Source organism: Gossypium hirsutum, chromosome A02 (genome assembly GCF_007990345.1).
Source record: "Gossypium hirsutum isolate 1008001.06 chromosome A02, Gossypium_hirsutum_v2.1, whole genome shotgun sequence".
Classification (NCBI taxonomy): Eukaryota; Viridiplantae; Streptophyta; class Magnoliopsida; order Malvales; family Malvaceae; genus Gossypium; species Gossypium hirsutum.
Window position 1 is genome coordinate 48,202,698 of NC_053425.1, and position 15,256 is coordinate 48,217,953.

Consider the following 15,256-nt stretch of genomic DNA (forward strand, 5'->3'; position numbering starts at 1 on the left):
TCCACATTTTACAAAAATACCCAAAAAGGAAGTCGAAAATTTAAAAGTAAAACCAAATCAAAAATAGTATGTAACAGGTGGTCATCGCCGAGTCCCTCGCTACATCGATCCGCCTAACTCTGTGGATTACCTGTACAGATCAGACAGAAAAGAGTGAGTTTACTTAAACTCAGTGTGTAACCCCATAGAATTAAGCATATACACATACAGTAAAACAGAATCGGTCAAATGCAGATTCGGGCCTAAGCTCATTATCGATACAGATACACAAATCAAAATCAGAATCCCACCCTCAACCTCTACACACCATCTCTGATTATCCCTACACACCATGTGGGGTTTAAAACACCACCCATCCTTACACACCATATAGTACCGTTACGCCACATAACAGATATAATGCAGCCATGCTGCCAAATAATAAGCGTAATTTGCCTTTCAGAACACTTCCTCCAATATATATCATCCTTACTCCAATATCAGATACAGAAATATACAAGTATAGCAAAATAATCTAACATGCTCGCATACTTATGATCGTATACAGATAGCAGATAATAGTGCATGTAGACATGCATCAGAATTCTAATAAGATTAGAATATCAAACAAACAATTCATAAAGTTTAGAGTTTAATTAGCCCTTACCGACCTTGCAGTAGGCCCACATTCGTTTGGGATGACTCGTGCAACCCTAGGAAAAATTCAGATAAATGGATCCACATGCCCGTGTGGGTTACTGCTGTGGCTCACACGGCCACACTCCGACTATCACACAGCAGTGTCATGCGCACGGCCTGGCTTTCGTCAATCACACGGCCGTATGGCGTCGACAGTAGGATTTTTCAGCTTTCGTCGAATCTCTTTTTTTTTTCTACATTTCGGGTACACACCTGATACGATTTCGCAGCAATTGTAATTCCAAGACCATCAGAACCTAAAATTGACCAACAAACCACCGAATTAGTCACTTAAATCGAAACTAAAACCAAAATCAAGTCTCCCTACAATCCAATAGACAACCGAATCCCTTACCTTAAAACGAGCACGATGATTTCTTGTAACTACAGTACTGATGAGAAGTCCCTAGCCCTTAGATCTACTCCTAAGCAACAAGATACACATCATTAACATAACCGAACATCCAACCATTACACAAAGCTTCTGAAGCACTTATCAAACACGACGCGAAACCAAACGTTGCACAAACAAAGACGGATTGAAAAAGAAACCAAAAGGAAAAAAGAGAAGAAGGAAAGGCAGAATTTCGACAGTGAGGGAGGAGAAACTAACGTCAGAAATTCTATCGATGAGAGAGAAACGATATATTTTTTTGAATAAAATAAAATAAAAATCCCATGGAATATTCTGATAACTCCTCACTAAATCACATCTAACTACCATAGAATCCCAATACCACCGAACTACTATCATAAAACCGAGCAAAATAAATAACATCCATGCTCACGCAGGGATTCGAACACAGGACCTCCAACAACCTAACTCCCTTACCACTCGAACCAATAGGCTCATTTTGATATGAAATTACTGGAAATTAAAAATAAGCCTGCTAAACAAGGACAAAGCCTAATTCCAAAAATAACAAAATTTGCTAAAGATAGGACTTGAACTTGGGACCTCTTACACACACCCAAAGCACTTAACCACTGAAGCAGATACACAATTGTGTCACACAATTAAAGAAAGATAAACAAATATTTTGGGGCATTACAGTATGAAATAATCACATGCCTGATAATGCTTGAAAAATATTAAATTCCATTTGAATAAAGAAAAAATCAATGGATATGTGATTTCCCGAAATGAATGAGGTCCTACATTTGTTGCGGACGGGTAATTTTGAAATAAGTTCTCTCGAGCATATGTTATGGATTGGATTTAGCCCGAACGGGTAATCCAGATCAAGCTCATTAGAGCATATGTCATAAAAAGGATTTAGCCTAGACTGATAATCCTGTCTAAGCTCTATTGAGTAAATATATACTGGAGATAGTATTTAGTCTGGATTGATAATCCTGTTGTATACATGTGTGGCTCGAGAGTGTACCCCCTGAGATAGTACCTTATGGGTACCATTGGACATGAATTGACAGATCCTGATTTATACACCTCGAGTGTACTACCTGTGTATCTATCGATATTCCGAATAAAATTCAACGGGTAAAAATCTTGACATGAGAATATATGAATAAGAAATGAGTTATTACATGTATTTGTCTGAAATACATGAAAATATGGATACATGACAATTGATATATGAAAACATGAGATGGTGATATTTGTACATTGAATTCATTTGATGAATATGTTTATCCTTGGTTATAGACTTGTACACTTTGAGTGTACTATTACTCATGTGACATTGATATTTTGAGTAATATGAGTAAAGTTTTGATATAAAATAATCTAAACTCAAGATGAATTATATGAAATTATACTTGTAATATAAAGAGATGATTTATACATGTTAAATGAATACATGTTGTGGAAAACATATGTGCCTGGAAACTTGATTGTTGTTGAGCCTACATATGTTTTGATGTTATTATGGAATATATGACTAACAAGGGCAATGAGAATATATGTAGGGCTTGAGGTCAAATTGATTGAATATACCTTGCATAGTTACCTCAAAATAGAATGAATGGTAAGTTAAGTACCATGTTATACGAACTTACTAAGCATGTAATGCTTACTTAGTTTTATTTCCCTGTTTTATAGTAAACCGGAAGCTCGTTAGAATGGAAGCTTGGCGGAGATCATTCACACTATCCATTAGCTTATTTCGGTACATATGGTAAAACAATTATGGTTATAATGGCATGTATAGGTTAAATTGTCCATATTGGCATGTAAATGTAAATGATTATTATAATATAGCCATTGGAATGGCTAGTGATGATTATGTTTTGGTATATGTATATATGTATTAAGTTTATTCTATGGAGATAACATAAGTGTTTATTATTGATTGATTGAGAAAGGTTAAATGAGTATGCTTATAAAAGGTAAGATTAAAAGCATGAATGCATGTAACAATATATCATATTAGATATTATAAATTGCTTGAATTCAATGCTTGGATTAGTTAGTGTTTGGATGTAAGTTTGGTGCAGGAACTTAGTTAAAAATTTTGGGTGAGAAATGAAGCTAGAAATGGCTTTATTTTATCCACACTGGCAGACACACGGGCTTGTGTCTAGACCATGTATGAAACACGGCCTGGTACATGGGCGTGTGGTTAAGCCGTGTGTCCCCTGTATCTTAAATTTGAGAAAACAGAATGCTCAGAATTGAGCACACGGGTAGAGACACGAGCGTGTGTCTCAACCGTGTGTGCTACACACCCTAGAACACGAGCGTGTGTCTTGGCCGTGTGAAACCTGCACCTAATTTCGAGTATTTAATTAATCACATGACCTACTCACAGGGTTGTGGCTGGCCGTGTGGCACAAGTCAGAGAGTTACATGGGGTTGAACATGGCCTGTAGCATGGGCGTGTCCCTTGGACCACACGGGTGTGTGAGCCCTGCACCTTGGAAAATTTTTAAAAACTAGTAAAAAAATTTTAGAGTTTTCAATTAAGTCCCAGCTCGATTCCATTGCTTATTTTGGACCTCGAGGGCAAATTTAAGGGACATTTTGAATAATGTCAGAAAATAAATAGTGATTGACATGATTTATCTGAAAATGTTCTGAAAGTTCCAGTAATACTCCGTAACTCTATTCCAGCCACGGATATGGGTTTGGGGAGTTAAAACCTTCATGCTCTTGCTTTGCGCATGTACCTTACATCGCAAATTGGGTGGTCAATCTATTAGAATCAATTGGGTTACGAGACGGGGGTTCTATTTACAGAGTGGGTGTGGAGCCTACCTTTCTTTTTACGGTGGTGGCCTTTGATAGGGCTGTCTCAGGATCGGGTGTCTATGGCAGTTGAAACATCTTTGCTGACTTAGGGTTTCGGGGGGTTTTGGCCTATGGTGGGAACTCACTATTTTCGTGGTTTTAATGACTGGGGGAGCATGGACTCTCTCTGTTGGAATGTGGGCTTTGGTTTGCATGTTTCTCTCTTCTTGGATTTGGTAACTGCTTCTCTGTGTTTTGCGATTGTCGGTTTCCCTAATTTGTCTTGTTCACGGTGACATCCTCCAACATTTGGCTTCTTTCTCTAGAGGGTTTGATTGAAAGCTTACTAGGGTTTCTTTTGTTGATTTTGGTTCACTTCGGGAGCTGTTTTCTAGGCTTGTTTTTTGGGGCTTTGGTTTTTTTGTTGGATTGTTTTTCTTTGTTTTGGATTGATTTCTGTTTTGTTTTGTTTTTCATCAATAAAGCCCAGTTTCTTTTTTTTAATTTATTATATATTTATATATTTATTTATATAAATAAAGGAGTTATTAATTAAAAATATTTTTAACATAATGACATATATAAAATATAAATTTTTATTAAATAATTACATATTTATTATTTTATTTATATAGATAAAAGAGTTATTAGTTAAAAAGATGAATTAAAAATAAAATAAAATAAAATAAAATAAAAACTTGAAACAACATGAAAAAAAATACAAATGTGCTTAGAAGAGGAATTAGATCTGCGACTCAAAGAAAAATCACTATTATTTGACCATCTAACTAGAGAAGCTAATTTATTAACAGAAAACGCATTTTTCAAAAAGTGTTTTTTCCATGGCTCGTTTTTTTGTTTCTCTCTCTAAAAACGTTTTATTTCCCTAAATTTTGGGAAAAAGGTCTAAAACTCTCATTTCGTTTTAAAATAGGCATATTTGCCTAATTAAATTGGTAATAAGTTCTTGAAAATAAAAGTATGGAGACTAAATTGTAAATGTATAAAGTGTATAAAGATTTAGAGTATATCATAACCTTCAACTTTTCATTCTATAATTTGACACAACTAAATAATTGATCTAATACAAAGCATGGAACCATACTAATTTTTTATTAAAAGAGAAAGAAGTTTATTGATTATGTAAATTAAAAACTTAAAATCAATCCAAATCTTAAAATTTCTAACTAAATGAGTTAATCTTAATTTATTTATTTCTTATATAAACTTTTGCTAAAATTATGTATGCCAGGGGTTGTTGCTTCGCTAAATTAAATATTGCCTTGTTGATAATAAAAGGGCAAAACTGGAATTTAAATGATCACCCTACGGTCTATATAAGGAAGCTGGGTTTGCCAGGCTGCTCTCATTCTTTCATAATCGTATTGCTTCATTTCTTCACTGATTATACAGGAGAGGTTTTTCTCATCACATATATGAATAGAAAAAAAACCAGCGTGATTAAGAGATTCTCACAGTACAACAGTGCTCTCAAGTTTTTCAGGTAAGTAGTAAGGACTCTCTTTTTCTCTTTCATTTTTCTTCTCGTTTTTCTCTTAAGTAAAGTTTTCTGTTTGGTTACTAAGAAAATCATCAGATAAAAATATCAGGAGAGAAAAAGCAAACATATCGTCCTCTTAAAGAGTTATAAGATAGTATGGTTTCATATCTATTATGAGACTGAAACGGATCATTCATTTTTTTTTCATAACAGTTGGGATTCTACGCTTGTTTAAGTGGCTGAGATCGTAAATTTGTGGCAAGTTTGAGGGAATGGATGGAACTAGGACTCAAAATTTTGAATTACAGATCTTGCTTTCAGATCATTGCTTTAGGGAAACACATTCACAGCAAATGCAGGCAATTCGCTTAGGACATTTGCCGAAAACTCAGAATATTTTGATTTAACGTCAACTACGTTGAAAAAGTATGTAAATTGCTTCGAAAAGACCCTAATGCCCCCAAACATGTGCCTAGTTTTAATGATTCTCATACACTACTAGATGATACTAATATAAATATTTTTTTATGAATTAATATCATTTTATTTATATAATTAGTATTTGATATATTAATAATGTATTTCTTATTTACAGTATTAAAATTTTGTCATATGTATCTTTTAAATATTTTACTGGACATTATCAACCCTTAACTCTATTTATAAAATTTAAAAACTCAATTGGTAATATACTAAATATTTTTTATATAACATATTTATATTTTATTTTATCTCTTTACTAAGGGAAAAGAATTCAATAACATAGGTTATTCAATCATTAGATTGATATTTTTTTGAGTGATTTTTTGTTTTTTTTTAAAATTTTTTTAATAATCTTGTCGTTATAGATTTTGATCATATCTACTTTTCTTTGACACGATATTTAGAATTATCCATAGTTCCTCCTCAGCCCATAGATAAGAGGATAATGTGCTTCAATGCACTTAAACACCACGTTCTCCTACATTGGCAACAACGCACGTGCGAATCAAGTTAAGATTGTCGTTTTTTAATTTATTTAGATTACTATTATTAATATATTTTTGTAAATTTCCTTATATTTTCATTAATATATCTGAAATGGATTACCGCAATTAATATCAACAATTTGGTAATTAAGAAAATATCTACAATTTTTCCAAAGATGGAAATAAGCTTTTAAATTTATGAATTTTTAAAGTTTTAGATTTGTTTACATTTATTATTATATTAATATAGTTCAATGAGAAAATCACCGTTACACACCATGGATGTATTTTAGTTTGTTTTTTTCTTTAAAGATAAACACAAGATTAAAATATATTTAGATTTAAATTTTAAATAAAAATTATAACTAGACCTAAACATAGATAATATGAAAGACAAGTTGAAATTGAACGTTTAAAATCCGAAAACTTCAATATTTTAAAATTTAGTGTAACTTTCTAGTTTATTTTTTACCAAGTTATATTATTAGTCAATTTATCTTATTGTTTGTTAGCCCACAGTCTTGACACGTTTCGTATATTTTATTATTTAATAATAAATGTAGCAGGCTCTAATTTAGTAAATATTTAGTGTATACCCTTTTTTAGAAGAACTTTACAGAAACTGGAGATTCTTCTATCTTTATTTTATTTTATTTTTCTTAAACTCCGCTTTTTCTGTGATTTGAGCTTGATATCTTTCGAAGGTGATAACTTGAGATTCCTCAAGTATAATTAGTTTAAGATTTAGATGATAATTTCGATTTGAATGGCACTATTGATGTTTACTAGTTTAATCTTTCTTTCCTGAATTAATTGTTTTCCGTTGTATATACAGTAACCAGGTGGACTGAATTTTATCAATAGCAGATTCGTTAGCGTTATCGGTACTGGTAGTGGTGCAATATGGCTACGAATACTTCAAGTTCAAGCCATTGTCCTTCTCCAATGAAAGCCACATCGAATGGGGTGTTCCAGGGTGATAACCCTTTGGATTTTGCACTCCCTCTCGCCATCCTTCAGATATGCCTTGTGGTTGCACTCACTCGTATTCTCGCTTTTCTTCTTAGGCCTCTACGGCAGCCTCGTGTCATCGCCGAGATTGTCGTAAGTTCCTCTCTTCAGGATTTTTTTATTAACAATAGGGGCAGAATTAACGGCTTGGAATCTTTTTGTAGGGTGGAATATTACTTGGTCCATCAGTTCTTGGTAGAAACGAAAAGTATCTGAATGCAATCTTCCCAGCTAAGAGCCATACAGTGTTGGATACTTTAGCTAACCTTGGTCTCCTTTTCTTTCTATTTCTCGTCGGTCTTGAGTTGGATCCGAAATCAATTCGCCGCACAGGAAAGAAAGCTCTTTCTATAGCAGTTGCGGGGATTAGCCTACCTTTTATGCTAGGAATAGGAACATCATACGCCCTTCGCGCAACTATCTCAAAGGGTGTCGATGAAGCTCCGTTTCTCGTCTTCATGGGGGTTGCTCTATCCATCACTGCCTTTCCTGTCTTAGCCCGTATTTTGGCTGAACTGAAGCTTTTAACCACTGATATAGGCCGAATGGCAATGTCAGCTGCTGCAGTAAATGATGTGGCTGCATGGATTTTACTAGCTCTTGCCATTGCCTTATCCGGAACCGGAAATTCTCCTCTTGTATCATTGTGGGTTTTCTTGTGTGGTACTGGTTTTGTCGTCGGATGTACATTCATTGTCCCTCCTATATTCAAATGGATGGTTCAACGTTGCCCTGAGGGTGAACCGGTAAATGAATTGTATGTATGTGCAACTTTGACAGCAGTTTTGGCAGCAGGCTTTGTTACTGACCTTATTGGAATCCATGCCTTGTTTGGTGCATTTGTAATTGGAGTTCTTGTCCCCAAAGAAGGTCCATTTGCTGGTGCCTTAGTGGAAAAAGTTGAAGACCTTGTTTCCGGCCTCTTTCTCCCTCTGTATTTTGTGTCAAGTGGATTGAAAACAAATATTGCCACAATTCAAGGGGCTCAGTCTTGGGGCCTCCTTGTTCTAGTCATCATTACTGCATGTTTCGGAAAGATAGCCGGCACTGTCTCCGTTTCCCTTCTATGCAATGTGCCTTTCAGTGAGGCTTTAGCCCTCGGGTTCCTTATGAATACAAAAGGCTTAGTGGAGCTCATCGTTCTCAACATCGGTAAAGACAGAAAGGTGAAACTTGATTACTTATTTGAGATTGGATTGGCCTCTATATTCATTTCCTTATATATGTATAAACTCAGTTAATCTATGTTTTAAAATTGATATTTTGCAGGTTTTAAACGATCAAACATTTGCAATCATGGTTTTGATGGCCGTCTTTACAACTTTTATAACTACTCCCCTTGTGATGGCGGTATATAAGCCAGCTAAACGACAGGGTAAAGGAGACTACAAACACAAGACAATTGAAAGGAAAGAGAGCAATTCTCAGCTTCGTATATTGGCCTGCTTCCATAGTTATAGAAACATTCCCACTATGATTAATCTCATTGAGGCTTCACGTGGTACTGAGAAAAAGGAAGGACTATGTGTTTATGCATTGCATCTCATGGAGCTCTCAGAAAGGCCATCCGCCATGCTTATGGTCCATAAGGCAAGAAAGAATGGGTTACCGTTTTGGAATAAAGTGAAACAGTCTGGTGGTGATCAAATTGTGGTTGCTTTCGAGACTTTCAGGCAACTAAGCCGAGTGGTGGTCCGCCCGATGACTGCGATCTCATCCATTTCTAGCTTGCATGAGGATATCTGTGAAAGTGCGGAAAGAAAAAGGGCAGCCATGATAATTCTCCCCTTCCATAAGCACCAGAGGGTAGACGGAACATTCGAGACAACCCGAACTGACTACCAATTGGTCAACAAGCGAGTTCTTGAGCAAGCACCATGCTCGGTTGGCATTTTAGTTGATCGTGGTCTAGGTGGAACGACGCATATATCAGCTAGCAACGTTGATTCCATCATAACAGTCTTGTTCTTCGGTGGACACGACGATCGCGAAGCACTCGCTTATGGCACACGTATGGCCGAGCACCCAGGCATCAGTCTAACCGTTGTTCGCTTCGTACCAGGCCCCGAAGTTTCGGGTGAGATCGTCACAGCTGATATAAACACAAGTGACGATCGAGTCCTGATGGAATTCAAGAACAAAGCCTCTAATGAAAACTCAATAAGTTACGAAGAAAGAGTAGTAAGAAGCTCCAGGGAAACCATTGAAGCGATTCGAGAATTCAGCCGATGCAACCTTTTCTTGGTGGGCCAAATGCCTGAAAATCATGTCACTGCGACAGCCAAACTAAATGCTGCCAAGACCGAGTGCCTTGAATTAGGGGTAATAGGCAGCCTATTGACTTCCCCAGAATTCTCAACATCAGCATCTGTTTTGGTAGTGCAACAATATAGAACCACAAAGAAATCACCTCCTCCATCACAGTCTTCCACAAAGGTAGCTGAGATTCCAGAAGCGGATGTAGAAAGTCCATGAACCGTTGACTAAACGTTGCTTTGTACATATTGTTCGAAGTACAACATCATCATGATGATGATCTCATTCCAACCATGATCATGAGAATTAAATTGAATAATAAATTGCTTTTTTACTTTATGTTGGGAATATAAACTATGCCAATATCGTTGAATAAATATCTAGTTAGAATGTATGCAACTGTTCATTTAAATAATTTTTTATTATTCATTAATGACTTCATTCGGTCAACTGTTATGCAAGTGAAGACACAATTTTGTAGCTTATATATATGGCTTTTAAGATCGTCGGAGTCATATTTCATTTATTACTTCTGGTATTTTATCAAACTTATGGATTTAATTCCTATATATTAATGAAAGCATTTTTTAGTATATATATTTTTTAAATATTAAATTTCAGCTTTTGAAAATTGTTAAATTTATTAAATTTTGTTATTTTCAAAATCTAAGGTGACAAATATATTATTATATATATAATATTATGCCAATTTGTTATTCTCACATATTGTTGACTAAAAATCTAATTAATAGATTAATAAATGACATTTGTGCTAAAATAGAAATTTTGAAATTCAAAAAGTATTAAGGACTTAGGATGATCTAATTAAATAATATGGGCTAAATCTACAACTACACGTATAGTACAAGACTAATAATTGAATTTAACTAAATGGATTTAACAACTTATATTTGGGTTAGGATTAAAATTTCAAATTTCAAAAAGTATAAGGATTAAATTGATCAAATTAAAGTACAAGAACTAGTGGCAAAATTTAACCCTTTTTATTTGTGGTGCGTTGCTGTAGAGATGGTAATGGAGCAGCGTGAGGATAGATATTGCTAAATCCATCGCCACTCCACAATTGGCACGTCTTACTTTACCACTTGTCCTACTCCACTATGGATGTATAATCTTGAAAACCATTATTACCTCCACAAATGTTGGATGCATCCATATCCACCCACCCCACTCCATTTCAATTTAATTTTTGCTACTTATATATAATAAATTTAATATTATTAAGTCAAGCAAATATTTAAACATAATTCTTTAAGAAATATTTAAACATAAGATATATGGATTTTTTTCTATAGGCATAATGACAAAATTAGCCCCAACATTTGGGTGCTGGGTCACTTTGGCCCTTAAGGTTTTTTTAAGCACTTTCATACATAACCTTTGTTTTTTTGGTCAATTTGATCATTTTTTAATAGTCTTGCTGACGTGGCCGTTAAGGGACTAACGACGCTGACATGAATTTTTTTTTTCCACACCACACGTATATTGATGCTAACATGACATATAAGACAAGATAATGTCATGTCAGCAAATGAATTTAAACTTAAAAAATAATTAAAATTAAAAAAGAACATTTAGAAAATTTTAGGGGTTTACCCACAATTAAAACAATTTAAAAAAGTAAAACAAGTTAAACGCTAACCAGAAAAGAGAAGTCCGATTGATCACAACAAAAAAACTAAACCCTAACTTTTGAATCAGTTAATCAAAACAAAATGTTAGAACCCTAACTCAAGAAAGGAAAAAATTAGGGTATGTTTTTATAACTTTCACCTTTAAACTATTATATATGTTATTTCAGTTAATGTTTAGGGTTCTTGGGTTTAGGGATTTTGGTTTAGGTTTTAAAATTTTGGGGATTTTCAAGGATTTTAAGGTTATGGGATTGTTGATTTTGGGGAATTTCGGGTTTAGGGTTCATTTATAACGTGTTTTCTCTTGGCTCTTTTGCAGTGAAGATTGGTGAAGATTCATGCTCCACGAAGAAAAGGTACAAACAAACAAATAAACTGTTATTTATTTTAGTGCTTTTTTTGTATGATTGTTTCTTTTTGTATTTGTTGGGATTTGCTTTTGTTTTTTTTTTTACTTTATTGCAACTTTTTCCTGTATTTGGAGTTAAATAAATCTGTCTAAAGGAAGATTCCCCTTGAGCTAATATGTTTAATATGAAACAATAAATGTAATATCCTGATTTTGGGCCTAGTCGAAATAGTGGTTTCGTGACCACAAAATTCGAGATAGAAATAATTATTTTATGATTATTTTAAGGTCTATGATATGATTGCATGATTGTGTGAAAATTTCGTGAAGAAATTTTATGCATAAAGTGCTTAAATTGAAATTAGGGACTAAATCGAATAATTTGCAAAACTTGTATTCTAGAAGTTTCTAGTATGAAATTGTTTGAAATATTAATTAGGAGGTCTTAAATAGAAATTTTACCAATTTCTAAGTCTATGGACAAAAATTGGACATGGATGGAATTTTTGGAAAGTTTAGTAGTAAGGGCATTTTGGTCATTTAGGGGTAAAATGAATTAAAATACAAAATTAAAAGCCAATTTTTCTCATCTTCAACCCCATGGCCGAATATAGCAAGGAGAAACCATGGCTAGGGTTTTTCAAGCTTCCAAGCTCGATTGTAAGTCCGTTCTAGCCTCGTTTTTAATGATTTTTACATTTTTGGAGTCCCGGTAGCTCGATTTAGCTTATGCTAGCAATAATTTAACCTAGGGTTTATATTTGGAAAATACCCATAGGTGAAATTTGTGTATTTTGGTGTTTTATGATAGAATATGAGGTTTTAAATTATGTTAGACAACTTGTGCTACTCGGTTTTAAGCGAAAACTAGCAAAAGGGCTTAATCGGTAAAAATACCTAATAGTCATAAGTACATGTTAGAGTGAGAATTTGATGTTGCAATAGACGGGAAAAATGATCAGCATGTCATAAAACATAAGAAAATAGGCTGAAGTTTAATTTACGAGCTTTGGGGAAAAAGTGTAAATATGCAAAAGTTTAGGGGCAAAACTATAATTTTGCAAAAATATGATTTTGGGTCAATTTGAATAATGTGAGTCCTAATTAGACTATATTTTAAATGATAGAGCAAGGAAAACTAAAATTCGGGTTAAAATGGGGAAAATACCAAGTTGTGGACGAAATGGTAAAAGTAGCCATTTTCGCATACGAGATAAGTTCATGTGTAAATAATGTAGCATAATTGTTATTTTTAAGTTATTGATGTTAATTATATGATATGCTGATTTTTTATCGTGAAATATTATGCTTTGTGTTTAATGTTGAGTAATATGCAAATTATGTTTACTACTTGATAAATATGAATTGCTACCGAGTATCGGTTCCGATATTCCATGGAAGACGACAAATGTGAGATCGAGGGAAAAAGCCCGTTTGAACCTTAGGAATAGATTAGGATACAAGTGACATGTCACTAGGATGGTTGAGCATCCGAACTCGTTGAGTTGAGTCCGAGTTCACTTATGGATGTGAATGTCCGAGCTCGTTGAGTTGAGTCCGAGTTCGAGAGATGTAACTAGGCATCCGAGCTCGTTGAGTTGAGTCCGAGTTCACTTATGCATGCGAACGCCCGAGCTCGTTGAGTTGAGTCCGAGTTCACTTATGGGCGGGTTACATGGTAACTTGGCTACATATGTGGCACTTATGTGCAAACTTTCCATGTATCCGAATTATATTCCGATGTGTTCAACGAGTAAAGTTCTACTCAAATGGAGGAATACTCAAGATGAAAGGGACGTATTGGTAAGTGTTGTGAAATGGGTACTTTGAACAGGTATGCACTTAACCCTCAGGTTGAAAAATCGATATAACAACAATATGGTAAGATGATAAATGAAAATGTGATATGAATGTCTTGGTGATGATTATGCAAATGATGTTTTATGTTTGCTTATATGGTTATGTTACTTGCTATTTGCATGTGAACTTATTAAGCATTTATGCTTACTCCCTCCTTTTCATTCCTTGTAGTTTTGACAAGCCAGCTTGGAAATTGGAAACAATCGGAGGCACGCTCACACTATCCGTATACCATCTTGGCATAATGGCTTGTATATTTTGAGTATGGCATGTATAGCATTATAATCATTTTGTATATATGGTCTTATGATATGGTTGTTGAGTGGTATGAAAATGCTTGGTAATGATTAGCCATTGGAATGGCTAATCATGATCATATTTGGTGTTATGTATGTCAAATTGCTAGCTAATCCATGGAAACCATGAAATAGGTAAAATTTATCATAAAATAGATTCAGACAGCAGCAGTGACGTGAGTTTGAAAAATCACTAAAAATAGTAGAGATACAATTAGATGATGAATAATATATGGAATTGAAGAATTATGAGTCTATTTTCATATGGATGGAACAAAACAGGCATATGAGTTATATTTTATGAGATGTTTAAATTTTTGTGAAACAGGGCCAGAGCAATTTCTGGATCCCCTGTTCTGATTTTGGAAATTCACCATAAATTTTTCAAAGATAATTAGAAGTCATAATTTATATGTACAGATTCCTTATTGAGTCTAGTTTTATTATAAGCAAACAGTATAGTCATTGAAACTCTGTACAAGGAGATATTTGATTCGTAATACATAGAGGTCAGAGCAGTCAAACTCTGAAACAGGGGAGACTTTAACTAATAAACTGTACTAATTTGCTCGACCAAAAATTCTATAAAATAATTAGTAAATAGATATATGAGTATAGTTTCAGGGAAAATTTACGGAATTGGATTTTGAGTTTCGTAACTCGAGATATGAATTTTTAAACGACTATGACACAGATTGTTAGCTTGACTGAAAATTTTAAAAATAAATTGTTTGAGCTGTTTAAGTAATGAATTAAGTCTATTAACACCTCGTGTTCGACTCCGGCGACGGTCTCGGGTACGGGGCGTTACAATAAAACATCTTTGAATTGAGCGAGAAGTGAGAGAGATGGAGAAGGAAAAGCAATAAAAATTTGAAGTTTGAAAATATTTGAAGTCTTTAGGTTTGAACATAGACATATCCTTTTTGCCAAATTTTGAATTCCATCATTTTGCTTTGTGTTGCTGGTTGAAATTGTCATGGAATGTAAAAGTAATATCATTAAAAATAATTTTATTTATTAATTGAAAAGATTCTGGGAATTTAAATTGAGCTTAAATTATAGGTCTCTCCATGTTTAGGTAGTGCGGCCTGAGCTTGGTGCATAAAGGCAGTTTTGTCTACACTCTCGGCAGAACTTTAAGGATAAATCCACTGGGGAATGGCCTAATGTCCTAGGAAAAACTAAATAAATGAAAACTTAGTACTGTACTAGTTTCTTTATTTGTTCAAATATTATCTGTCTTTCCATGGTTTTTAATTATCATTAACTGACAATTGGAGGAGTAGAATTATTAATTTTTTTCTGAAATTTAGCTATTATAATGATATATAATTGAATGGCTTAGCCATATAAAATGTTCTCCAATAATTTTAATAATTTAAGAAACTATATTATATCGTATTCTTTTTTCCTATTATTACTACAAATTTGGAGAGGTAATTAATTGAAGAGTATTTGAGCCTTCACAATTGCTGTCAATTTATACTCA

At 34.0% G+C, this 15,256-nt stretch overlaps 1 protein-coding gene across 4 annotated transcripts; it reads left to right on the forward strand.

Moving 5' to 3' along the window:
- The first annotated feature begins 5,234 nt into the window (after positions 1-5,234).
- LOC107951160 (cation/H(+) antiporter 18) lies at positions 5,235-9,943 on the forward strand. Of its 4 annotated transcripts, XM_041084739.1 has the most exons (5): positions 5,252-5,372; positions 5,583-5,795; positions 7,173-7,441; positions 7,513-8,514; positions 8,618-9,943. In XM_041084739.1, exons 3-5 carry the CDS (start codon positions 7,241-7,243, stop codon positions 9,821-9,823), a joined length of 2,409 nt encoding a protein of 802 aa, XP_040940673.1. In that variant the 5' UTR covers positions 5,252-5,372; positions 5,583-5,795; positions 7,173-7,240; the 3' UTR covers positions 9,824-9,943. The 4 variants fall into 4 exon arrangements, with proteins under 4 accessions (XP_016741584.1, XP_040940673.1, XP_016741585.1 ...); XM_016886095.2 differs by lacking the exon at positions 5,583-5,795 and having other exon boundaries at positions 5,235-5,372; XM_016886096.2 differs by lacking the exon at positions 5,583-5,795 and having other exon boundaries at positions 5,276-5,372; positions 7,180-7,441.
- Positions 9,944-15,256: the final 5,313 nt, after the last annotated feature.

Coding starts and splice junctions, on each gene's coding strand:
- LOC107951160 (XM_016886095.2), top strand. CDS start 7,241: ATGGCTACGAATACTTCAAGTTCAAGCCATTGTCCTTCTCCAATGAAA. Junction 7,442..7,512: donor GTGTCATCGCCGAGATTGTC/GTAAGTTCCTCT, acceptor ATCTTTTTGTAG/GGTGGAATATTACTTGGTCC. Junction 8,515..8,617: donor ACATCGGTAAAGACAGAAAG/GTGAAACTTGAT, acceptor GATATTTTGCAG/GTTTTAAACGATCAAACATT.